This window comes from Choloepus didactylus, chromosome 4 (genome assembly GCF_015220235.1).
Source record: "Choloepus didactylus isolate mChoDid1 chromosome 4, mChoDid1.pri, whole genome shotgun sequence".
Taxonomy (NCBI): Eukaryota; Metazoa; Chordata; class Mammalia; order Pilosa; family Megalonychidae; genus Choloepus; species Choloepus didactylus.
The window spans coordinates 124641238-124666577 of NC_051310.1; the positions used below are offsets into that span (position 1 = coordinate 124641238).

The 25340-nt window shown below is 36.9% G+C and overlaps 1 protein-coding gene across 1 annotated transcript in view; it reads left to right on the forward strand.

The window, feature by feature from the left end:
* PRTG (protogenin) overlaps positions 1–23443 on the forward strand; it is a 142921-nt gene extending 119478 nt beyond the window's left edge. Inside the window, exons 16-20 of the mRNA XM_037833886.1 lie at positions 12653–12835; positions 14176–14296; positions 15549–15714; positions 17588–17692; positions 18189–23443. Of these exons, the coding sequence (XP_037689814.1) occupies positions 12653–12835; positions 14176–14296; positions 15549–15714; positions 17588–17692; positions 18189–18518 (905 nt within the window). The 3' untranslated portion in view covers positions 18519–23443. The remainder of the gene's footprint in view (positions 1–12652; positions 12836–14175; positions 14297–15548; positions 15715–17587; positions 17693–18188) is intronic.
* The last annotated feature ends 1897 nt before the right edge of the window (positions 23444–25340 follow it).

The following is a 25340-nucleotide window of genomic DNA, read 5'->3' on the forward strand; positions in this document are numbered from 1 at the left end:
ATTACTACTTTACATTTGTATCAATTATCTATTGCTGCTTCACAAACCATGCTAAAACTTAAAACACCTGTTTTATTGTCTCAGAATTCTGTGAGTCAGCAATTTGGCCTGGAATCATCTGGGCATCTCTTTTGTTGGTCTCTCCTGAGATCACTGATGCAGCTGCAGTCTTCTCACAGCTCCAACAGGGTTTGGTGTCTAAAAACTAAGAGACGGTTCCAAAATCAGCAGGAGGGAGGAAGCCCCACTGTACCAAGCTTTACAAGCCTCTGCTTGTATCACATTTGCTGATGTCCCATTGGGCAAAGCAAGTCACATGGCCAAGCCCAGCATCGGTGTGGGAAGGGACTGCACCAGGGTGTGGCTAGATGGAGATATAATTCACTGGGGGGCCACTAGTGTTAGAGTCTGCCACAATATTCTTAAAACATATAATTTGATTTATTATTCAGCTCCAAAATGACTTATTGAACACAATTTTTGACGAAATGGCTAATCTCATTTAATGAAGTGTTATTGAAAGTATTAACAGAATTTTGATCACATGAGCAGATACTTCTTTTATTTGCTCATTTATATCTGCCTAAAAAGAAATAGCATTTTCATTTTGACTCCTTTTAACGCATTCATTTGTCAGTTTCAGATACACACACTCAGAAAACATTTTGCCTCATTGATGGCCCAGTAGGTAAATTAATTGTAATTGCAGGTGTTGATATCTATATAAGTTTTTATAACTATATAATACTGCATAGGAAAAAATATTCTATTTTTGCCATAATAGTGCTTGGTGGGATTTGAAGAAACAGTGAAAAGCTTTTGTCTTTTGTTAGATGTAGAGAACCTTTTTCATAGCTAATGGCAGTCATTCATAGAGAACAAAATAAACAAATTAAATAAAAAGCAATTGTTTTTCTTTTTTGAAAGAGAAAAATATAAAGTTGACTCACCCACATTTTAACAAAAAACAAGGAAGGCAACATGGCCTTTAAAGACAAAATAAAATTAAAATAGTCTCTAATGCCTAATTATGGCCACTTTTGGAAAAGGTAAAGGTGTTAAAAAAAGGGGGGTGAAGAAGAAGAGGGAGGTCAATATCTCTTTACCATATATTGTTAATCTTCTAAGCATTTTACATATGTACATTTTTATATATTTAATTCACATATCTAATACCAAGTAGAACAAGGTTTTTGTCATGGGACAAAACATTTTAAAAATGTTCCTGATGAGTATGTGATATATGTGGCTAAAATGACATGTGGTAAAATGCTTGAGCAGAAATATGATATGAAATTATGCTTGCAAATAATTTGAAGTAGATTAGAAATTATAGCCTTTAACCTCCTTCTGTGCAGTGAATCAGCACAAACCAATCAATTATTTTTAAATCTGAAAAGCACTGGAGGAAATCAAGTTCTACTACAACAGTTCCCAAACTCTGTCACTTGTGAGTTTTCTGACATGGTAATGATACCCCTCCTTCAACAACAAAAAAATCCCGTGGTTAAGTAAGTTTGAGAAGCACCATGTACTGTTTCCCTTTATTAGAGATTCATAGTGGAAATTAAAGTCCTATAATAAATGAATCTGTTTAACTCAGTGTTTGTCAAATGAATTGGCCTACTAATAGTACTAAGTGTTATGAAGAAAACTACAACAGGAAAAAGAGACAAAGTGATGGAGATAGTAATGTAAGTTCTCTTGGAAGAAATAACATTTGAATAGTACTATATGGATACTTGGGGTGCGTACAAAGGCCCTGAGGCAAAAATGTGTTTGGCACATTAGAGGAACAACAAGGCCTGGGAGGCTGGAGAGAGGGGAAGGATAGGCTGTAGAAAATGAGGTTGGAGAGGTAACCAAGGGCCAGGTCTTGTAGACCAGACCTTGTGGCCCATGGATTTTATTCTAAGAGAGATGTCAGACAGTGGAGACTTTTTTTTTTTTTTTTTTTTTTAATCATCATTTTATTGAGATATATTCACATACCACGCAGTCATACAAAACAAATTGTACTTTCGATTGTTTACAGTACCATTACATAGTTGTACATTCATCACCTAAATCAATCCCTGACACCTTCATTAGCACACACACAAAAATAACAAGAATAATAATTAGAGTGAAAAAGAGCAACCGAAGTAAAAAAGAACACTGGGTACCCCTGTCCGTTTGTTTCCTTCCCCTACTTTTCTACACATCCATCCATAAACTAGACAAAGTGGTGTTTGGTCCTTATGGCTTTCCCAATCCCATTGTCACCCCTCATAAGCTACATTTTTATACAACTGTCTTCGAGATTCATGGGTTCTGGGTTGTAGTTTGATAGTTTCAGGTATCCACCACCAGCTACCCCAATTCTTTAGAACCTAAAAAGGGTTGTCTAAAGTGTGCATAAGAGTGCCCACCAGAGTGACCTCTCGGCTCCTTTTGGAATCTCTCTGCCACTGAAGCTTATTTCATTTCCTTTCACATCCCCCTTTTGGTCAAGAAGATGTTCTCCGTCCCACGGTGCCAGGTCTACATTCCTCCCTGGGAGTCATATTCCACGTTGCCAGGGAGATTCACTTCCCTGGGTGTCTGATCCCACGTAGGGGGGAGGGCAGTGATTTCACCTTTCAAGTTGGCTTAGCCAGAGAGAGAGGGCCACATCTGAGCAACAAAGAGGCATTCAGGAGGAGACTCTTAGGCACAAATACAGGGAGGCCTAGCCTCTCCTTTGCAGCAACCGTCTTCCCAAGGGTAAAACTTATGGTAGAGGGCTCAACCCATCAAACCACCAGTCCCCTATGTCTGTGGTCATGTTAGCAACCATGGAGGTGGGGTAGGCGAATACCCCTGCATTCTCCACAGGCTCCTCAAGGGGGCACTACATCTTTTTTTTTTTTTTTTTTTTTCCCTTGTTTGTCTTTTTTCTTTTTTTTTTTTTTTTTTTTTTTAACTTTCCCTTCTTTTTTCAAATCACCTGTATGAAAAAAAAAGTTAAAAAGAAAACAAACATACAATAAAAGAGCATTTCAAAGAGACCATAGCAAGGGAGTAAGAAAAAGACAACTAACCTAAGATAACTGCTTAACTTCCAACATGTTCCTACTTTACCCCAAGAAAGTTACATAATATAGCAACATTTCAGTGAACTTGTTCCTACTACAACCATCAGAAATTAACAGACCATAGTCATTTCTGGGCATCCCCAGAACGTTAAATAGCTTATCTGTTCTTCCTGGATTATTGTTCCCCCTTCCTTAATTGCTCTCTACTGCTAGTTCCCCTACATTCTACATTATAAACCATTTGTTTTACATTTTTCAAAGTTCACATTAGTGGTAGCATATAATATTTCTCTTTTTGTGCCTGGCTTATTTCGCTCAGCATTATGTCTTCAAGGTTCATCCATGTTGTCATATGTTTCACGAGATCGTTCCTTCTTACTGCCGCGTAGTATTCCATCGTGTGTATATACCACATTTTATTTATCCACTCATCTGTTGAAGGACATTTGGGTTGTTTCCATCTCTTGGCAATTGTGAATAATGCTGCTATGAACATTGGCGTGCAGATATCTGTTCGTGTCACTGCTTTCCGATCTTCCGGGTATATACCGAGGAGTGCAATCGCTGGATCGAATGGTAGCTCTATATCTAGTTTTCTAAGGAACTGCCAGACTGACTTCCAGAGTGGCTGAACCATTATACAGTCCCACCAACAATGAATAAGAGTTCCAATTTCTCCACATCCCCTCCAGCATTTGTAGTTTCCTGTTTGTTTAATGGCAGCCATTCTAACCGGTGTTAGATGGTATCTCATTGTGGTCTTAATTTGCATCTCTCTAATAGCTAGTGAAGCTGAACATTTTTTCATGTGTTTCTTGGTCATTTGTATTTCCTCTTCAGAGAACTGTCTTTTCATATCTTTTGCCCATTTTATAATTGGGCTGTCTGTACTATTGTCATTGAGTTGTAGGATTTCTTTGTATATGCAAGATATCAGTCTTTTGTCAGATACATGGTTTCCAAAAATTTTTTCCCTTTGAGTTGGCTGCCTCTTTACCTTTTTGAGAAATTCCTTTGAGGTGCAGAAACTTCTAAGCTTGAGGAGTTCCCATTTATCTATTTTCTCTTTTGTTGCTTGTGCTTTGGGTGTAAAGTCTAGGAAGTGGCCTCCTAATACAAGGTCTTGAAGATGTTTTCCTACATTATCTTCTAGGAGTTTTATGGTACTTTCTTTTATATTGAGATCTTTGGTCCATTTTGAGTTAATTTTTGTGTAGGGGGTGAGGTAGGGGTCCTCTTTCATTCTTTTGGATATGGATATCCAACTCTCCCAGCCCCATTTGTTGAAAAGACCATTATGGCTCAGTTCAGTGACTTTGGGGGCCTTATCAAAGATCAGTCGGCCATAGATCTGAGGGTCTATCTCTGAATTCTCAATTCGATTCCATTGATCTATATGTCTGTCTTTGTGCCAGTACCATGCTGTCTTGGCAACTGTGGCTTTATAATAAGCTTCAAAGTCAGGGAGTGTAAGTCCTCCCACTTCGTTTTTCTTTTTTAGAGTGTCTTTAGCAATTCGAGGCATCTTCCCTTTCCAAATAAATTTGATAACTAGCTTTTCCAAGTCTGCAAAGTAGGTTGTTGGAATTTTGATTGGGATTGCATTGAATCTGTAGATGAGTTTGGGTAGAATTGACATCTTAATGACATTTAGCCTTCCTATCCATGAACATGGAATATTTTTCCATCTTTTAAGGTCCCCTTCTATTTCTTTTAGTAGAGTTATGTAGTTTTCTTTGTATAGGTCTTTTACATCTTTGGTTAAGTTGATTCCTAGGTACTTGATTTTTTTAGTTGCTATTGAAAATGGTATCTTTTTCTTGAGTGTCTCTTCAGTTTGTTCATTTCTAGCATATAGAAACATTACTGACTTATGTGCATTAATCTTGTATCCCGCTACTTTGCTAAATTTGTTTATTAGCTCTAGTAGGTGTATCGTTGATTTCTCAGGGTTTTCTAGATATAAGATCATATCATCTGCAAACAATGACAGTTTTACTTCTTCTTTTCCAATTTGGATGCCTTTTATTTCTTTGTCTTGCCGGATTGCCCTGGCTAGCACTTCCAGCACAATGTTGAATAACAGTGGTGACAGCGGGCATCCTTGTCTTGTTCCTGATCTTAGAGGGAAGGCTTTCAGTCTCTCACCATTGAGTACTATGCTGGCTGTGGGTTTTTCATATATGCTCTTTATCATGTTGAGGAAGTTTCCTTCAATTCCTACCTTTTGAAGTGTTTTTATCAAAAAGGGATGTTGGATTTTGTCAAATGCTTTTTCAGCATCTATTGAGATGATCAATTGATTTTTCCCTTTCGAGTTTTTAATGTGTTGTAATACATTGATTGTTTTTCTGATGTTGAACCATCCTTGCATGCCTGGAATGAACCCCACTTGGTCATGGTGTATGATTTTTTTAATGTGTCTTTGGATTCGATTTGCAAGTATTTTGTTGAGGATTTTTGCATCTATATTCATTAGGGAGATTGGCCGGTAGTTTTCCTTTTTTGTAGCATCTTTGCCTGGTTTTGGTATTAGATTGATGTTAGCTTCATAAAATGAATTAGGTAGTGTTCCATTTTTTTCAATGTTTTGAAAGAGTTTGAGTAAGATTGGTGTCAGTTCTTTCTGGAAAGTTTGGTAGAATTCCCCTGTGAAGCCATCTGGCCCTGGGCATTTATTTGTGGGAAGATTTTTGATGACTGATTGGATCTCTTTGCTTGTGATGGGTTGGTTGAGGTCTTCTATTTCTTCTCTGGTCAGTCTAGGTTGTTCATATGTTTCCAGGAAATTGTCCATTTCTTCTACATTATCCAGTTTGTTGCCATACAGTTGTTCATAATATCCTCTTATAATTTTTTTAATTTCTTCAGGATCTGCAGTTATGTCACCTTTTTCATTCATTATTTTGTTTATATGGGTCTTCTCTCTTTTTGATTTTGTCAGTCTAGCTAGGGGCTTGTCAATCTTGTTGATCTTCTCAAAGAACCAACTTTTGGTGATATTTATCCTCTCTATTGTTTTTTTGTTCTCTATGTCATTTATTTCTGCTTTAATCCTTGTTATTTCTTTTCTTCTACTTGGTTTAGGATTGGTTTGCTGTTCATTTTCTAGCTTCTTCAGTTGATCCATTAGTTCTTTGATTTTGGCTCTTTCTTCCTTTTTAATATATGCGTTTAGTGCTATAAATTTCCCCCTTAGCACTGCTTTTGCTGCATCCCATAGGTTTTGGTATGTTGTGTTCTCATTTTCATTCGTCTATATATATTTAGCAATTTCTCTTGCTATTTCTTCTTTGACCCACTGATTGTTTAGGAGTGTGTTGTTTAACCTCCAGGTATTTGTGAATTTTCTAAGTCTCTGATGGTTATTGACTTCTAATTGTATTCCATTGTGGTCAGAGAATGTGCTTTGAATAATTTCAATCTTTTTAAATTTATTGAGGCTTGTTTTATGTCCCAGCATATGATCTATTCTGGAGAAAGTTCCGTGAGCACTAGAAAAGTATGTGTATCCTGGTGATTTGGGATGTAATGTCCTGTAGATGTCTGTTAAATCTAATTCATTTATCAGATTGTTTAGGTTTTCAATTTCCTTATTGGTCTTCTGTCTGGTTGATCTATCTATAGGAGAGAGTGATGTGTTGAAGTCTCCCACAATTATTGTGGAAACATCAATTGCTTCCTTTAGTTTTGCCAATGTTTCTCTCATGTATTTTGTGGCACCTTGATTGGGTGCATAGACATTTACGATTGTTATTTCTTCTTGCTGAATTGCCCCTTTTATTAGTATGTAGTGGCCTTCTTTGTCTCTCAAAACATCCCTGCATTTGAAGTCTATTTTATCTGAGATTAATATTGCTACACCTGCTTTCTTTTGGCTGTAGCTTGCATGAAATATTTTTTTCCATCCTTTCACTTTCAATTTCTTTGTGTCCCTGTGTCTAAGATGAGTCTCTTGTATGCAACATATTGATGGTTCATTTTTTTGATCCATTCTGCGAATCTATATCTTTTAATTGGGGAGTTTAATCCATTTACATTCAACGTTAAAACCGTGAAGGCATTTCTTGAATCGGCCATCTTATCCTTTGGATTATGTTTGCCATATTTTTCCCTCTCTCTATTAATATCCTTTATTGTACCCATACCGAATCTCTTTAGTACTGAACCTTTCTCCAAGTCTCTCTGTCCTGTCTTTGTTTCTCTGTCTGTAGGGCTCCCTTTAGTATCTCCAGTAGGGCAGGTCTCTTGTTAGCAAATTCTCTCAGCATTTGTTTGTCTGTGAAAAATTTAAGCTCTCCCTCAAATTTGAAGGAGAGCTTTGCTGGATAAAGTATTCTTGGCTGGAAATTCCTCTCTCTCAGAATTTTAAATATATCGTGCCATTGCCTTCTCGCCTCCATGGTGGCTGCTGAGTAGTCACTACTTAGTCTTATGCTGTTTCCTTTGTATGTGGTGAATTGCTTTTCTCTTGCTGCTTTCAGAACTTGCTCCTTCTCTTCTATGTTTGACAGTGTGATCAGTATATGTCTCGGAGTGGGTTTTTTTGGATTTATTCTATTTGGAGTTCGCTGAGCATTTATGATTTGTGTATTTATGTTGTTTAGAAGATTTGGGAAGTTTTCCCCAACAATTTCTTTGAATACTCTTCCTAGACCTTTACCCTTTTCTTCCCCTTCTGGGACACCAATGAGTCTTATATTCGGACGTTTCATATTATCTATCATATCCCTGAGGTCCATTTCGAGTTTTTCAATTTTTTTCCCCATTCTTTCTTTTATGCTTTCATTTTCCATTCTGTCATCTTCCAGGTCACTGATTCGTTGTTCAACTTCCTCTAGTCTTGTACTATGAGTGTCCAGAATCTTTTTAATTTGGTCAACAGTTTCTTTAATTTCCATAAGATCATCCATTTTTTTATTTAGTCTTGCAATGTCTTCTTTATGCTCTTCTAGGGTCTTCTTGATTTCCTTCATATCCCGTACTAGGGTCTCATTGTTCATCTTTAGTTCTTTGAGTAGCTGCTCTAGGTGTGTCTCTTCTGGTCTTTTGATTTGGGTGCTTGGGCTTGGGTTATCCATATCGTCTGGTTTTTTCATATGCTTTATAATTTTCTGTTGTTTTTGGCCTCGTGGCATTTGCTGTCCTTGATAGGGTTCTTTTAGGGTTTGTAGACCAGTTGAAGTCCTTATCTCTAATTTATCAGATCTACAGCTTCGTGGAGTACACTTTCTCTAACTAACCAGCAGGTGGCGTCCACGAGCCACCTGTTCTCCACAAGCCAGATCTCCCCTGCTTAGCCTTTTTGGTGAGTGGGGGAGTGAGTCTTGTGGGGCCCAATTGGTGTCCCAAGCTTGCGTGTGTAGTTGGTGTTGCCTGCCCTGTATGTGGGGCGTGTTTCTGGGCAGTCGGGGAGGGGGGGTGGCCCTAACAATCAAATCTCCCTGATGATCCTAGAGTTTTAAAGCTACTGCAATAGTCTAATCCTTCAGTTCAGTCCTGCCACAGTTTGTCTCTGCCACTGACCCACAAGTCTTTGGTATTGGCGTATGGCTCCTGAGACTTGCAAGTGGGCCCCTCTTCCAGGCTGTGCACCCCGGGTCCTCTGTTGAGGGATGACTGTGCTATGTCACAGGTGAGTGCCGTCCCCCCAGGGCAGTTCTGGGCTGCTGGGCTGTGTTGGGAGGCTCCCAGTCTGCTCAAATGATGGCTGAATGGGGCTCTGTTAATTCACACTGCTCCCCCTTCCCAGCTCTGGGACATTCAGCTGAGGTTGCAGGGAAGGCTAATGTCCACGCCCAGTTTTGTGGTGTGTGCCTGTTATTTGAAGCACTTCCGTCACACTGGGTTGTCTGGGGCAGCTCTGGGCTATGGGGCTGGCGATGGGCAGGAGTGTTTCCTGTCCACCAGGATGGTGGCTGTGAGCGGACACCCCCCTTTTCTTGGGAAGTTGTGTTGTTTAGTGAATTTTCTCAGCCACTGGATTATTGCCTTTTGTCTCAGAGCTCTCTTAGTTCTGCTCTTGACTTGACGTGCCCAAATTTCAATTCTTTGAAGCTTTCTGTATTGAGCTTCTTAGAGTAATTGTTTTAGAAAAAGCAAAAAGGATTTAAAAAAAAAAAAAAAAAAAAAAACAGCCCTCCTCAGAGATCTAATGGGTTATTGAAATGCTAATAGACAAAGCAACCAGGGCCATTAAGGAAAGGTGCCCTGGGCAGAGAGATCAGCCTTGCTTCGGGATTTGCATATGCGCCTCAAGGCCTGATCTCCGCCCTTCCCCTTTCTGTGTTCACCAGAACTCCAAAAATCCTCTGCTTTTACTTTGGAGCTTCTCGTGTTGTTTTACTTCTATGCCGGTCTCCTCTCTGCTGGGCTGGCTGCTCTCAGAGTCTCTGGTGTCTGGCCTCAGTCTATCTATGGTTGGAGTTTGAATCAGTAGAATGAGTTTCCGATGAGAGCAGCCACTGCAATTCTCCCTTCTCCTTCCTGGAGCTGACAGCCCCTCCTCCCCCGGGACTGAGCCTGGCAGGGAGGGGCGCGGGTCCCCTGGCCGCAAAAACTTACAGATTTCGCTGATCTCAGCAGTTCCACGTTTTCATGAGTGTTGTATGAAGTATGCCCAAAGACAGATTGCTCTGTGGTGTCCAGTCCACGCAGTTCCTGGCTTTTTACCTACTTTCCTGGAGGAGTAACTAAAACATACAGCTCACCAGTCTGCCATCTTGCCCCGCCTCCAGAGTGGAGACTTTTGATCAGATTTGCATTTTAAAAGGATTGCTTGGGCAGTCACCTGAAAAAATGATTATAAAGAAGTGAGAGTGGAAGCTGGGAGACCATTTAATAGGCAGTTGTCCATGTGAGAGCTGATGATGAGGCTTAGATAGGAGTGGTAGCAGTAAAGGTAATAAGAAGCTATTGGAAGATTATTTGAAAGCAGAGCCAGTCAGACTAGCTGGTAGATGGGTATAGGCTGAAAGAAAAAAGAGATGAGTCAACAATTCCAAGAGGAGGTAGATGGAATTGCCATCAGTTGACATAAGAAACACTGGGAGAAATCAAAATTGGTGAGGGAGATCAAGAGTTTTGTTTTGAACACGTTAAATTTAGGATACCTGTTAGTCATTCATGTAGAGAGGGTTCAATGGAGAGATACAGATTAGGAATATAACTTGGAAGTCTCGGGCATGAAGATATTATTACGCTGTGAAAAATGGGAAAAATCCCTTAGGGAAAGTTGACAGAAGAAAGGGTCTGAGGTTGCACCCAGGGGCACTTCTCTATTTCTCCTTGCTTTTTTATTTTAATGTAAATTCAGTTGGCATTTACTGAGCCTTGTCTTGTACAAAGCATTTGGTCAGTCACCCTAAGCAGTTCAAATATGAAAAAAAAAAAAAAAAAGTCCTCCAGAAGGGGAAGAGGACAGGGTCAAAGAAGAGAGGATGAGTTACATTTATTGACTGTATACACTTGTGTCAGACACTTGCCAGTGACAATTTATTTAATCCTTATAATAATAATATGAGGTGGGAATTATTGCCCCCATGAGGAAACTCAAGTTCTGTAATGTGGCCCGAGTCACCAATTACTTAGTTGGGATCATGCCAGGATTTGATCAGCATTGATCCGACACTGCGCCTGTACACTGTCTTGCTTGTGAAACTCCTAGTCTAGCTAAAAATTCAGACACATGTAAAAGGCAGTAGTCTGAAATAATCACGCTAATTGAGATTGAGACAGTGTGCTGAGAGAATATAGAGTCAATTTAGTATTTGGGAATTGCTTTTAGTATATTCAAAGCAGAATCAGAATAGTTTTCCTTTTTTCTGAATGAAGACTTTTTTGGAGGGTTGGGGGAGATACATTCATGCACACACATACGTAAACACACTGCTGATCTAATTATAAAATTTAAATTAAATTAAATTAAATTAAAGGACATTGAATTTCAGTTAGCATTTGGATTTTGCCAAGCACTTTTTTGGATTAAATGTGTAAAGTATTCCATGATTGAATGGAAACTCTGTTTATGTATCTATTTGTGAAGAAATTGAAATGTCCTTCCTTCAAGCTAATTGTAACATGTTGCAATACATCTTTGATTTTTAATTCATCTTCCTACAAACATGATGACAGTGGAAAGACTCTTCCTGGTTCTAAATAGGGATCAGTTTGTTTACTTTACAGTTGTGTACTCAAGTAGCTCACACTCTCTTCAGGCCAAGTTGAAATCAGAGCACGAAAACAAGCTGTGTTGAGGCTTCTGGCATGGACAATTGAGATTCAGCTGCCTTGCACCACGTGACCTGAAGAGGTGACCTCTGTATCATGACTTCAGCTCTAAGATCACTCCATATTTCACTTGCATAATGAAATATACTCTAGCGAGTGTGCTAGAGTAGTCAGCTCAGGCCTGGAGGTGACTGCTGCCAGCTGTTGTAAACTCTTTGCAGCTATTGTGAGGATTCCCTGAGTCAGGAAAAAGTGAGATGAAATCATGATAGGAAAGCTAGGTTTCCCTGAGACTGTCTACCCACAAATGCAGTGAAAACTGGTACTATTTTCTGACTGAATTTTCTATTATAACCTGCTTTCTTAAGATTAGGATTTATTTTTAGGGTAGGAGTCCTTCTCATCAGAAAAATAATTCAGTGCAGTAGCAGAACAAGAACAGAAAGACCCCTCAAGGAATATCGGAGGCCCAAAGAGGGATCCTTCTTAGCAGTCGTATCAACAAAGAAAATGCCTTTAGATACCTTTAATTACCAGATATCATATATAAATTTAAATAACAGTTTTGGAAAGAAGTAGATGCTAAGCAGATTGCTGGTGCTCTCTTTGATAGTCTGAGATCCAGGTCTTCAACTCTCTGGAGTTTCCTATGTAACTTTGGCATTTTCTTTCTTGTCCATTGAAGAAATCTTAGATAACAGTTAGGCAGAACAAAATATATTCGTGATTTCAGAAATAATTGTATTGGTTCGAATTTCAGAAGTAAAAACAAGATCATCTATCATAGCTATTACCATTAGGTGTAAACATTTCTAATGAGAAAAAAGTAGACTTTTGTACTGGATTTTTTAAAATCCAATTATAATTATTGAATCTGGATTCATTGTACTATTCCCTCTCTCTGTGTGTTTGTTTGGATCAAGTGTTTTTAATACAGTTCACATCCATAACTATTTAGAGTGAAACATTATACATAATAAACATGTTCTATACATAAGTCCAAACAAAAATACATGCTGCTTTTAAGAACTACTACTAAAACAAAATTACAGATAAGGGTTAAATGGGGAAGAGTGCTGATATTACGTTAAGTGAAAACTCTAGGATATAAAACTGTATACACTAAATATGTTTTCACACACACATGCACACAAACTTACCCCTCATAGGAAATACAACAAAATGTTAACAATGGAAGATTGTCATTTTCTTTATATTTATCTTTATTTTTCAAGTGCTCCATAATGAACATGTGTTAGTTTTATAATCAGAAAAAAATATTAAAACAATTAAGAACCATGTTTTTGTGTTTGAAAGAATGGATAAATGGTAGAAGTTTACGTAATTTGCGATTGGTGTGTTTGTAGGAGCGATAACCATGGCTTTGCTAGAAAACTTGGTAGCAGGAAATGTGTACATTGTGAAGATATCTGCATCCAATGAGGTGGGAGAAGGACCCTTTTCAAATTCTGTGGAGCTGGCGGTACTTCCAAAGGAAACTTCTGAATCAAATCAGAGGCCCAAGCGTTTAGATTCTGCTAACGCCAAAGGTCTGTACACTGTCACAATCACTGTGCTTTTTCTTAAGAAAAAAAAACACATTTTTATTTTACAGTTCCCTCACACTTTATTGCAATGCCTACTATGGCCATATCCCTAAACCTACACTTGGTTCTTGACTTGTTACTGGTGATCTGATGTTATGGGCTGCATGGCTCTTCTCTGAACTGCTGGAAGGAGGCAACATTACCTCAGAGTTAACTGCAATTCTCAGACCACTGTGTTCCCAATTACTTCTTTTCCCATCTGTGCATCCACCAAGAAAGATGAGCTGCACCATCCTGGAACGGATGGGAGTAGGCTTCCTGGGAGGTTTCATGGAAATAAACAGCAGTGGTGGTTGTAGTGTTCAAGCTAAGAAGAGCATGGTTTTCATTAGGAGTTTGCACCACAGAAAAACAGCTTTTCCAGAGAAAAAGCAATTGGAAAAAAATATCTCTTTGATGAGCCATCCTCATCCCACTCAGGATAACTGTTCTACTGTTCTGAAGGAAGCAGAGGACTGGACACTCCCTTTCCTCCTCTCTGGGGAATGGACCTGTGGAGAAGGGGAATCAGCTTTAAATGGAGGAGGGAATGTCAGCTGAACTCAGGACAGGATTCAGGGCTCCTAGTTCCACAAGAATGGTTGTTCAGTGCCAGGTATGTGTATGTGTGTTTGAGAGACAGAAAGAGAGAGAGAGAGAAGGCCGGGCAGTCAGGTTTAAGAGCAGGAAGGAGACAGCTTGGGTAGCCACAGTAACCTCAAGGGAAACAGGGAGCGAGGTTTATATTCCACCCTCCTCTACCTTGCTGCTCAGAGTGGCCCAGGGACCAGCAGCATGGGCATCACCCGAGGTCTTGTTACAACTTTGGCCCCACCATGACACCCCAGCAAGTCGGAATCTGCATTTTAATTTATCCTCTGGTGACTCGTATGCATTTTAAAGTTTGAGAATCATTGCTCTAATATACATATGTATAGAAAACGAATCTTCAATGTACAGATATGCTTTTATGTTAATGTGACATGAACACTATCTGTTGGTTCACCAAGAAACATCTGTGCTTTGTGCCTTTTAGGATTATAAATTGAGAACTGATGTTCATGTTTGATATGAGAATATTAGATCTAGAACCATATTTAGAATCTTCAGTATTGGAAGATAAACCACTCTGAGATCGCTAATAAAAGAGTAATGTGTGTCTTTTCTGCCTAGACAGAGATAATGTCAAAATTTTCCTTTGAAATGAAAAAAAAAATGATAGAGAAATGTGTATCTGAGAATTAGGATAAATGGAATCAATTATTTTTCTGACTGAGTCTGAGTAAATGTGTTTCCCCTTCTAGCTTATTCAGGCTATTATCATCTGGACCAAAAATCAATGACTGGCATTGCTGTAGGCGTTGGCATAGCCTTGACCTGCATCCTCATCTGTATTCTCATCTTGATATACCGAAGCAAAGCCAGGTGTGTTTCCATTAACAGTGACGTTCAGGTGGTTAAAAGCATTTAAATTACAGTAGCCACAGGAAACACAGTGAAGTCAGGTGCCTTTTAGAGTAACAGATTTCCCACTTTAAAATAAATGTATTGTTACTTGAGTTCTTACGGCTATAGAGATGTGCTCACTTTTGGAGAGAGGTTATTTTCTTGCCATTTGAAAAACATTACTGTGTCAATAAAATATTCTTAAATGAGGACTCATTTCCTTAGAATTTTGAGTGAGAAACACAATTATATTTTGGGGCTGAAAAATAAGATACACCTAGTCTGATGCATTTGCTTATTGAAGCATCTGGAATATTTTCATATTTAGGTAGCAGTACCTTAAATGATGAGTCACTGAGACCACCAGCCCACCACCATGGGATACATAGGTGGTAGTTCTCACACAAGGATTAAGACAAATATAATAACTATTGGACTGGGTTCTCTATAACCTGTCAGGCAATCTCATCTGTGGTTTGGCTTTGGTTAAATTTTCAGCAGTAATCTTCATTCTGTTTCAAACCTTACGTATTTTAGCTTTTGATTCATTTGTTTTCTCAAGGTTCCTTTTTAAATAAAAATAAATAAAGTACATACCATTTTTAGGTAATGTCCGTAACTAGACTCCCTCCATTAGCATAGGTATTCAGAGTTGACTCTGTGATAACATATTTGGAAAACATATATAAATGAAAGAGTTTGTTCTAATGTCCTTTTGTGTATTGAACTGGCTTGGTTTTGCTATCCAAGTTTCTCACTTTAATAATTTTTTATAAAATCTTCATACACATTGCTTTAGTGATGCTGAAAAATTGCTGAAGTGCTACTATAAATTTACCATCATTAATTGATATATGAATTGTTTCGTTAGAGTGACGGTCTGCAGATCTGATAGGAAAAAATGTAGATTAAAAATTATAACTTTTCCACAAATTATGGATAAGCAACAATGATAAATAATGTCATTTTGCAGACATTAAAATTTATGCTTGTAAAAAGCAGTTTTCCATAAGCAGAAATTGAGGAAAAAAGAAATAAAGAAGCTTCCTCAAATCATAAAAGCTTGCAGTAGTGTGTTTGAGTTAAAATCAATATTCAATTTTAGAGATATTTGAAAAGTGGGCTTTAAAGAACTTCATTTTTTTTTGCAAAGTAGTGATTAATGGCCAGATTGGTACATTTGCCTATAACATCTATGAAATGAGATTTCCTCTTCTTGCCAATATTTCAGGAAATCATCTGCTTCTAAGCCTGCACAGAATGGAACTCAGCAGTTATCTCGTACCGGTGTCTCCTTAGCCAGTGGGAATGAAATAGGGAAGCGCCTGGAAGGAGCTACAGAAAACCAAGAGTCCTTAATGCCAATGATCATGCCAAATAGCTTCATTGATGCAAAGGTACTCTGGGCTGAAAGGCTGATTTGCTGCGTAACCCTTCCCTGCATTCATCTTCCCTTGATGTGTATTATATCCATACTTTGGTTAATGAAATATAAAACAGCTTCATCCAGATCCTCCTTACATCAGATATTTGAGGAGAGGAAGATGGGGATAAATAAAAAGAATAAAAGATTAAAGATGAGAGAGATATTTTTAAAAATGAGAATGTAACATAAATTCAGTTAGATGGGATTATATGGAGTGAAGACATCTTTATTAAGAACACGATGGTCATTAGTCTATATTTACCATAATTTGAATTTGCCTGTGTTTATGGGTGGACACTTTTTTATTAACCCATTTTACATTTAGTTTGGTTGATTGATTTGGCCATCAGAACAGCCCAGGTATGAATGACACTTTTAAAAATATGGAGTATCTGAACACCTTAAGATCCTCCTCTTTATGGCCCAGTGAAGTTAAATGCAGTAAAGAAATATCACTGAAAGATGTTACTTCCTGACCTTTCCAGTATATGAAATAATCATACAGTGGTAAGCATTATGAATACCAACTTGAAGTTATTTTTTAATCTCATTGCAACATTAGATAGTGTGCATTATTATTATAACTTCCTTAAGCTATTTGAAAAACATATCAGGAATCTGTTGTAATAAATCTAGCCCAACAACTGTTCTAGCCTGGGATGGTGTTGGGGAAAAGACCAAGGTTGGGGAGCCTGTCTTTGAGGCAAAGGAGAAAATCCAATGTACTACAAATCAGGTATCAGCAAACTATAGCCAGGCCTGGGCCAGCCCACAGCTTGTGTTTATTATGGCCACTCCCTGAGTTTTAAGAATAGTTTTCATGTTTTGAAAGGATTGTTAAAAAAAAAAAAAAAAAAAAGGAGGAAAAGAAAATTCTTTCGAGACCTTATGTGGTATACAAAAACCTAGAATGTTTACTGTCTGGCCCTTTATAGAAAAAGTATGTCAAACCCCCCTATAAATTATTTTTTCCCTAGCCCTTCCCTAAAATTTAGAATAACAAAATTTTTAAAAAATCATATTAAATTTTATCCAATTATATTTAACAGATGTACTTACGTATCTTGCATAGTGCTATATATTTTGGGTGAATAATAATGAATTGAATTTTGCTAGTCTGTTGTCTTTTTTTCACAACTGAATTTAGTTTTTATTTTCTAATACCAATGTAAACCATTCAAGTTATTGCAAATTAATCTAAAACATTAGAACCTTAAACTTTTAAATAAGCCTTACAAGTAGTAAAATATAATATTGTTCTGTTATTACTAGCTTGGAACTAGACATGAGAAAGGATAGGAGAAGCAGAGTGGGAAGGTAGACATGGAAAAAAGAGAATGTAAAGTGAAGGAGGGAAGCGAGTTTGGAGAATACACCGTAGGCTGTGTCTTAACCTAAAAGTCGGTCCCCTATCTCTTGCCACTTTCACTGAGCATACGTGGACTTGTTAAATTTTTTCTCCCCAAATGCTTTTTAAATTTTTCAAACATGCAGAAAAGTTGAAAGAATAATTAATGAATACCAAACAATTGTTAATATTTTATCATATTTTCATATTTATATGCTTTTTGTTTACTATTTGGAAATAAGTTGTTGGAATCATTACACTTCACTCCAAGTATATTAGCATATTTATCTCTCTTAAGAATTATTATTGTTATTATTTTTGATCAGTAACATCCTGAATTTGTTGTGTGCTGCTTGTGTAAAAGACAAAACAGTGATGTCAGTGATTGTTGTTTTTTTGTTTGTTTTCTTTTAACATTTAAAACTTTGAGTGTGACTTGGATAAACTGAAATCCAAAATACCAAGATATTTACATTTTCTCCTTTTATTTCCCCAGGGAGGAACTGACCTGATAATTAATAGCTATGGTCCTATAATTAAAAACAACTCTAAGAAAAAATGGCTTTTTTTCCAGAACTCTAAGAAGTTAAAAGTTGAGCAGGTAACCCACCTAAATGAGAAAAATCTTTGGCAACACATGGTGTATGAAATGATAATTAAGGAAAGAGAAAAATGTAAATCAATGCTATGTTTTAATTTCTGTGTTCTTTCTGGGTGTGATTTTATTAATTTGGGGCGTAACTGTAAGGAAATCCAGGGCGAGTGACCACTGAAATGATGGTTGGAATAGTAATCAGAATTCTGGTTTCCATAGTGGGGTGGGAGGCAGTGGAGAAAGGAGGAGGGGCAAGAAAAATGTGTAAGAAAATCACTGACACAGCTTTTTGACTTGTGTTCACTTGCCCCAGGTATTTCTGATATGCTCTTACCCTCTGTGGGGCACCATTGACCTTGAAAATCCCTTCAAGATGATGACCTTTTCCCCGTGTACTTGAATAGCTTTCTGTCTCAGAATACATAGACTACTTAAAGCCAACTTTATTATTTTCTATGAGCACTTTATCATCTCTAATGGCATCTTATGTATTTTTGCCTAGCCTCAAAGATTTTCTCAAGCGGTCTGCTTTTACCAGCCAGGCACTACTGTGTTAATCGGTGATGAAGACTCCCCCAGTTCCCCAGGTCAGACAGCCAGTTTCCTGAGACCTTTTGGGGTAGCAGCTGATACTGAGCATTCAGCAAATAGTGAAGGCAGCCATGAGACTGGGGATTCTGGAAGGTTCTCTCATGAATCCAATGATGAGATCCACCTGTCCTCAGTTATAAGTACCACACCCCCGACCTCTGATTCCTTCACTGGCAGTGATTCAGGTGGGGATCCCGTGATGAAGCAATGTGAAGATCCTGCAAGTGCCATCATTTGCTGAGCAGACTTCCTCTTCAGTTCTGCAGCCACCATCATCTGCCATGCTATGTTTTGATAAAAATGAGTTTCCAATCTAGACAGCCATGTTCAGGTGTCCTCACCCATAAGTCTGTTCGAAGGACAATGAACAGAGAGCCAAAGCCTTTTGTGAAAATGTTGTCTTATTGCATATTTCAAATTTTTTTGAATGTGTTTTGCTTTTTATTTTTAAACTCACATATTTTGAATGTTTCATTGTCAGTAATGTGAAAGGACAGTCAAGATCTATGACTGGATTATAAAATATGTCACTGGAGCAAAGGGAAGACTTTTGAAAGCCCCTTTGCTGACTATCTACCTCAGTTTGCCAGATGGCAAACTCTGAAGACAACTTGTTACCTCATCTGTTCTTACAGTTTATGTCAGCTACAAAACCAATGATACTTCCTACTAGCATATTGTTTTCATTGCTGTATGTGTAATATGTTTGATCTAAGGAGTCGTATCGGTAGATGAGTAAGAATGTTTATCTGAAGCTCTGATTTTTAAAAAAAACTATGGCATCTTTCATGGTTTGGGTAATTTAACACCTCTGACTGTGAAGACTGGTGAACCACTAAAAAGAAAAATGTGGGACAATTTGTTTTAATGAATGACCCAAACAAAAAAGATTATCGTTTGAGAACAGAACTATTCTGTAGTACAAGAGTCTGAGTGCTTTATCTGCTGTTTCCCATACCTCAACCTGCCTGGAGCCGTGCCTTTTCTACCTTTGGCTGACAGTTGACCAAAGGTTAGTACTGTCTAGTTTGCAAAGCATACTCAACTTTTCCAGTGTTAGTTACAAACCCCCATGTGGAAAATGGATTTTTAAAGATAATGAGTTAGGGTTTTCATGTTGTTTTTGTTTCTGTTTTTTGTTAATTCCAGCTTGGCTGAAAGGGGTGAAGAAATTTCATGCAATATTAAGAATGAAGATAAATGCAACATTAGACAGTAAAATGAACTTAAGGTTACCATAGTAACAGTGCCTTCCAGTATATATTATGAAATTCTTTGCCTTATACCTGTTTAATATTCATGAAGTTATTTAGGATAGGAGTACAAAAAGTTGCCTTAAGAGTCTCTTGGATTTTATCAAAAACTATTTGATGTATGGAATCTTACCAGAGTTGTTTTTTTAGAGTGCAGTTGTTTCGGGATAAGTATTCAGAACTGTACCACTCTACCTGTTTTTTCTTGAGTTCTTGAAAGAATTTGGTACTCATAATTTAATCTTCCTTCAGTGTCAATGCTGTGAATGAGGAATGCTAACTCCAGGAGTGAGTTAGTCTTCTTGCTGCTTTGAAATCAGCAAACTGTTTACTCAGCCAGTTGTGAGACAGTCACCTACTGGATGCTAAGCAGTATGAGTAGATAAAGAATTAAAGATGTGTGGAGAGGGGCCCCATATCCTTTTAAAAGTATTTTATCATATTATCTGGAAATTACTTTCAAGCCTCATTTTAAAAAGGAACCTTAATGGGTTTCCCCTTGAAACCTTTTCTTTATGTAGGGGGTCATGTTGAATGGTACTCTAAAATGAAAAGGTCGTTGCTGAACAATAGTGCCTCCTCTCTCATCTCCTATCCCAATGACTGATGATAAAAGATTTTGTTCAGTTTTTTAATCTGTAGTTTTGTTTCTATCTGGATGTGTTCAGAAGCAGACCAACATTAAGTGCCAGCAACCACTTCTGAACTGAATTCAGAGTCTTCCATATTTAAGCATGGGCTTCACGGCAAAACAAAAAAAGCAGAGCTTTAGGTGAACAATCTGAGGCAAGGAAAAATGCTGCTCCTGCCTTTATAGCTCCTGTTTTATACTACCTCCTTTTAAAGTTATTCTAGTGTTATTTTTTTTTCCTGTACTCAGGGAACCTTTGTTATTTTGAGCTGCCTCATGGAAGCATGGGCAAATTGACAGGGTATGGCGTTTTGGTTCATAAGTAGAAGTTTATAGGGCCAACTTTTATCAGTATAAAATTAAGAGGTACAATGAGGTCATTTTATTTTCTAAACTTTCATTAAAAGCCAGAAATAAAAATCTAAAGCTAAAATCATCATCCATCATGGTTATGGAAGATGTATCTAGAACTGTTTGAATTTGAATAGTTTTAAAAGCCTAAAAAGATGATCTGGTCCTTGAAGAAGGTAGTTTGTTTGGTTTTTGATGAATAGGCCCATAGTTATTGTAGATCTTTAGGCTATAACTATTTGTAATTATTTACCAGAACATTTTTTCACCTTTTCGTTTTGTTGTTATACAGACTTTTTCATAATAATCCTATTACCAAAGAATGTTCAATAGAAAATGAAAATTTGAATATAATTTCCTCCCTCCAAAATGAATTAACTAGAAACATCTAGTAGGTATGAAGCTTACACAAGTAGTTACTAACCCAAAACAATAGGGTTTATATTGATTATTGTAGTTAATTAAATAGACTAGTAATTTCAACTACCTTATTGTTACCAGAGCATTTAAAATAAGTGATAATACTTTACCAGCAGATAATTCCAAAGACTTTCAAGTGTTAATTTTTTTTTTCTTCAGCAAGTAAATCTTCAACTATACAGTATTAAAGTATTTTTAAATGATTGAAACTGCTTGTTGGAGAGAAAAAAAAAAGTGTTTTCACCAAAGATATATATTTTGGTCAAATTGAATAAGATATTTAGTGTACAGCAAAGACTTCTTTCTACTTGGCTAAAGCAAGCTTCTTTGAAGACTTAAGTATGAAATTTTAACCAAAATCTGAAAGTTGTCACTCATCTCTCCATGGTGTTACTTCAGGGCATTTCACTCCAAAAGGGCTAATATGCAAATGGTAACTATTTTCTTTTCCAAAGACTTGTTTGCTGTGAGTACTGAAACATGCATGTCATTTTTATGCCAAATATTACAGAATACTGCTCATCAGTATTTTCATACCAAAGACCATTAAAATATATAGGTTAACCTATAAGTAATTAAAGATGAGCAGATTTGAAATAATTTATTTAGAGGCTGATAGGGATCTAGCTTTAGTAACAAAAGATATCAAAGGGCTAAGTTTACATAATTAATAGCAATACAGTTATATCGGTATTTATCAGTGTTTTTGTTCAAGTACTTTTTATCAGCAAATAAAAAAAAACCAAAGATATTTAAAGTTACCTCTGCATGTAGACAAATTTAGTTGTATATTAAGCTGTTGTTTTGTTTTTATGTTACCCAAACATGTTTCTCCAGAACCCAGCCTCCCAACCGGTGTACCAATAGCACACATAGGGACTTTCCATTAAATCTGCTGATTCAGCCACAGGATGTTTTTGCCAAATGTAGAGTGATACTTTCCTAAGCATCTTGAGTGTGAGATGTCAACAGAAATATCACCAGACGTTCCCATTGCAGAACATTAGGGCAACCTCTGAATTAGCCAGTGTGGTTTTCTTCCTGCTTAAAGCATTACCTTGTTAACACAGAAGGCTGGAGGCATTTCCTTAATAATGGGGATATTTCCATCTTTGGGAAGCAACAGGAATATAACAGCCAAACAACTTATATCATGTATCACTGGGCTGTGCTTTGATAGATGTGCTCTTTAAAGTTGTCCATAAATTGAAATATTTTAATTGCTTCGAATATCCTGGTACTTCCAATTTTAGTGGAACCTAAATTTTAGTGGTAAAGTAAAATCTTTTTTATGAGATCTGGAGTTTTATATTTTGATTAGCCCAAAAGTACAGATGCAGCTTTATCCACTAAGTGACTTTAAAAAAAAAACAGCTTTAGCACACTAAGGAATTAGATCCATTGTGAAATGCTGTACATTTATTTGCCTTTGCTTCAAGCAAGAGCATTTCCAGCATTGGGAACAATGACACTGATTTGCATCTGTTTGCCTTGACTTCGCAAAGGATTTCTGCCTGAAATATGCTCTGGTTGACAACTCAGAATCATTCCTAATCAAGTCCATGTGAAGACACCATTGGAAACAATTCAGAGCACATCACAAAAAATATGGAATTGAAAGTATCATTTTTTAAAAAATGCAAGAAGACTCAGATGTGGTTTCACTTCAGCAATGGCTGTAGTGATTCATTTATATACATTTATGGTCTGTTAAATATAAATGTGAATACTGAATATTTTAAAACAAAGAAAAGGTCCACCTATGGTGAAAGGTCATGTTCTTTCTAAAATTAAACGTATTTTTGCAGACTTTGTTCCTAATGATTTGCTACATGGGTCTCTGATAAATTTGCTTTGGTTTAATAGTCAAAATAATTTTTGTGGACTGCGAGCACAGAGTACAGGGTTCTGGAGATCACCATATAAATCCAGCTGTCTGTGAATTTTTTTGATGTTTAGAAAAACATAACCATAGAATTCTGTGTTAAGTTGAATTATGCTCAGGACGCAGATCACAGGCTAATGCAATGTATGTATTTGCAGGCTTTAATCTTCTCAGGCAGTTTCTCTTTTTAAACCTTTTAATGACAGTCTTGCATTTTTACCAGACAGATACTTTATTGTTTTCCTATTGCTGCTGTAACAAATTACCACAAACATAGTGGCTTAAAACAATGCAAATTTATTATCTTAAGAGTTCTGTAGGTCAGAAGTCTGGGCTGCATCCCTTCTAGAAGCTCTAGGATGAATTCGTTTCCTTGACTCTTTCAGTTTCCGGAGGTTATGGCCCCTTTCCTCAGTCTTCAAAGCAGCATCATAGCATCTCTCTGATCCTGCTTCCATCCTCACATCTCTTTCTCTGACCCCAGCTGAGAAAGGTTTTCTGATTCTGAGGAGTTGTATGATTAGATTGGGTTCTCTCTCCATTGCAAGGTCGTTGATCACATCTGCAAAGTCCCTTTTGCCATGTAAGGTAACAGTCACAGGTTCCAGGGATCAGGGCACTGACATTGGTGCGGGGGCGGGGGGGGGGGCATTATTTTGCCTACTACATTTACATTATTTCTGTGTGATTCTCTTCCACTTAAGATGTCTATAGTATTCCAGGAATTGGAAATCCACAATCATATTCTCCTTGGGTATCTTTAAAATATCAGAGCCATGAAAACTTGACTTATTGCCTATAAAATATATAAACTAAACTTTCTCTCTAAAACACTACACTGTAAAACTCTAAAACAGTGAATTAGTAAATTCACACTTTATACTTTTTGAACATGTGCTTCATAAAGAAACATCTTAATTCTGTGATTTGACAGAATTTAAACACTCATCTGTAATATGGGTAAATCCACAAGGGGACAACAGAAGAATTTACTGCAGTTTTAAGAATACTAAATATGCAATCAAATTACCCCAATTTAAAGTCATCCTTTTTTTATATCTTGAATTTTAAAAGTTTAAGGAGTGACTCAAAGATCCCCAGAGGGGTAGATAAGTGAGGAGAAAAGTATATATTTAGGATTTTGATGTTTTACACCCTCACAGAAATGATTTTTTAATTTAATTCTTTATATTTTTATTTTTCTTTTCAAGTTTTCAAAATACTGTTGCTCCATTCTGCACAGCAACCCTATGTGGTATTATCATAACGTTTTCAAGATTATGAAGCATTTTGACATTTCAGAAAACTGCTTAGAATGAATTTTATAAAGAACAGCACCTGGCGACTAATTCTGCTTTATTTAAGTCTACCTTTAAGACTTGGGAAGAATTACTTGATTCTCTTCTTTCTTTTGTTAGAGAAAGGAAATATTTTCTCAAACCTTTTCTTGTGCTATACAGTATCATTCTTGGTATAATCCGTAATATTCCAAACACCTTTGTAGATTTACTCAAATTTACATCTTGAAAGTAACCTGATTTACAGACTTTTTTTTATTTTGAAAAATTTATGTTTACAGTTTACTTTTCTTTGTAACTGTCTTTAAAAATCTTTACCTTAAATATTCTACTTCCTGTTACCACATGCTGAATATCCATTTTGTTTTCAATTGAAAATGATGGTTGAGGATGAGCAATTTGAGCCTTTTGTAGGAACTTGCAAAGCCTGAATACACACACATTGCCTTAGCCTATCATTAGAGTAGAAGACATATACTAAGAAAGTTTGTCTATTTGTTGCTGTTGCTGACAGCAAATTTTATGTGTGGGTTGTTGGGTTTTTTTTTTTTTAATTTTCTTCAAAGATGTGAATTAAAGTGTGGGAGCCAGCTAGATTATTTCATCTTATGGGTGTTCTGGATCCTTTCACTCTGTATACCATTTTCTTGTAAGGGCAGCGTTTGCAGACTTGCTAATGGATTCTAGAGCTGAGCTACATTAATTTTATACTTGACTCAGGGGATCAGCTCTGTGAACTCCATTGCATGAAGAAAGTGAATGTTTGCCTTGATTTTGAATGTACCTTTTTAATGTCTTTTAAAAACATATTTTAATAATGTCAGTTTATTTTCTTTTCTAGCATCATAGTAAATATTGCCTAGTATTTTCCCTCTTGCCTGGGTAGTTTACATACTACCCTACAGACATGCCAAAAATGAGTAAAAGTTTAAATGCCAAAATGTTTATGAAACTGCTGTCTAGATACTGATTGATTGCACAGTTTAAATAAAAGTTTTCCTTAGTTAAAAAGAAAAATCTGTGTTTTCTTTTGCTCTTCAGTTTTCTTTTGGGGAATGGAGAATGAAAACTTTCAATTTATAGAATGATGATTTTTATATCCTGAGATGGAATGATTGTAGAGTCCACTCCAGGCAGTGGGAATAGATCATATTTAAGGTACCTAAGAATTGTTTTCTTCTGACGTTTACTGAATATCAGCAAGGAAATAACACTTTTTCATTCC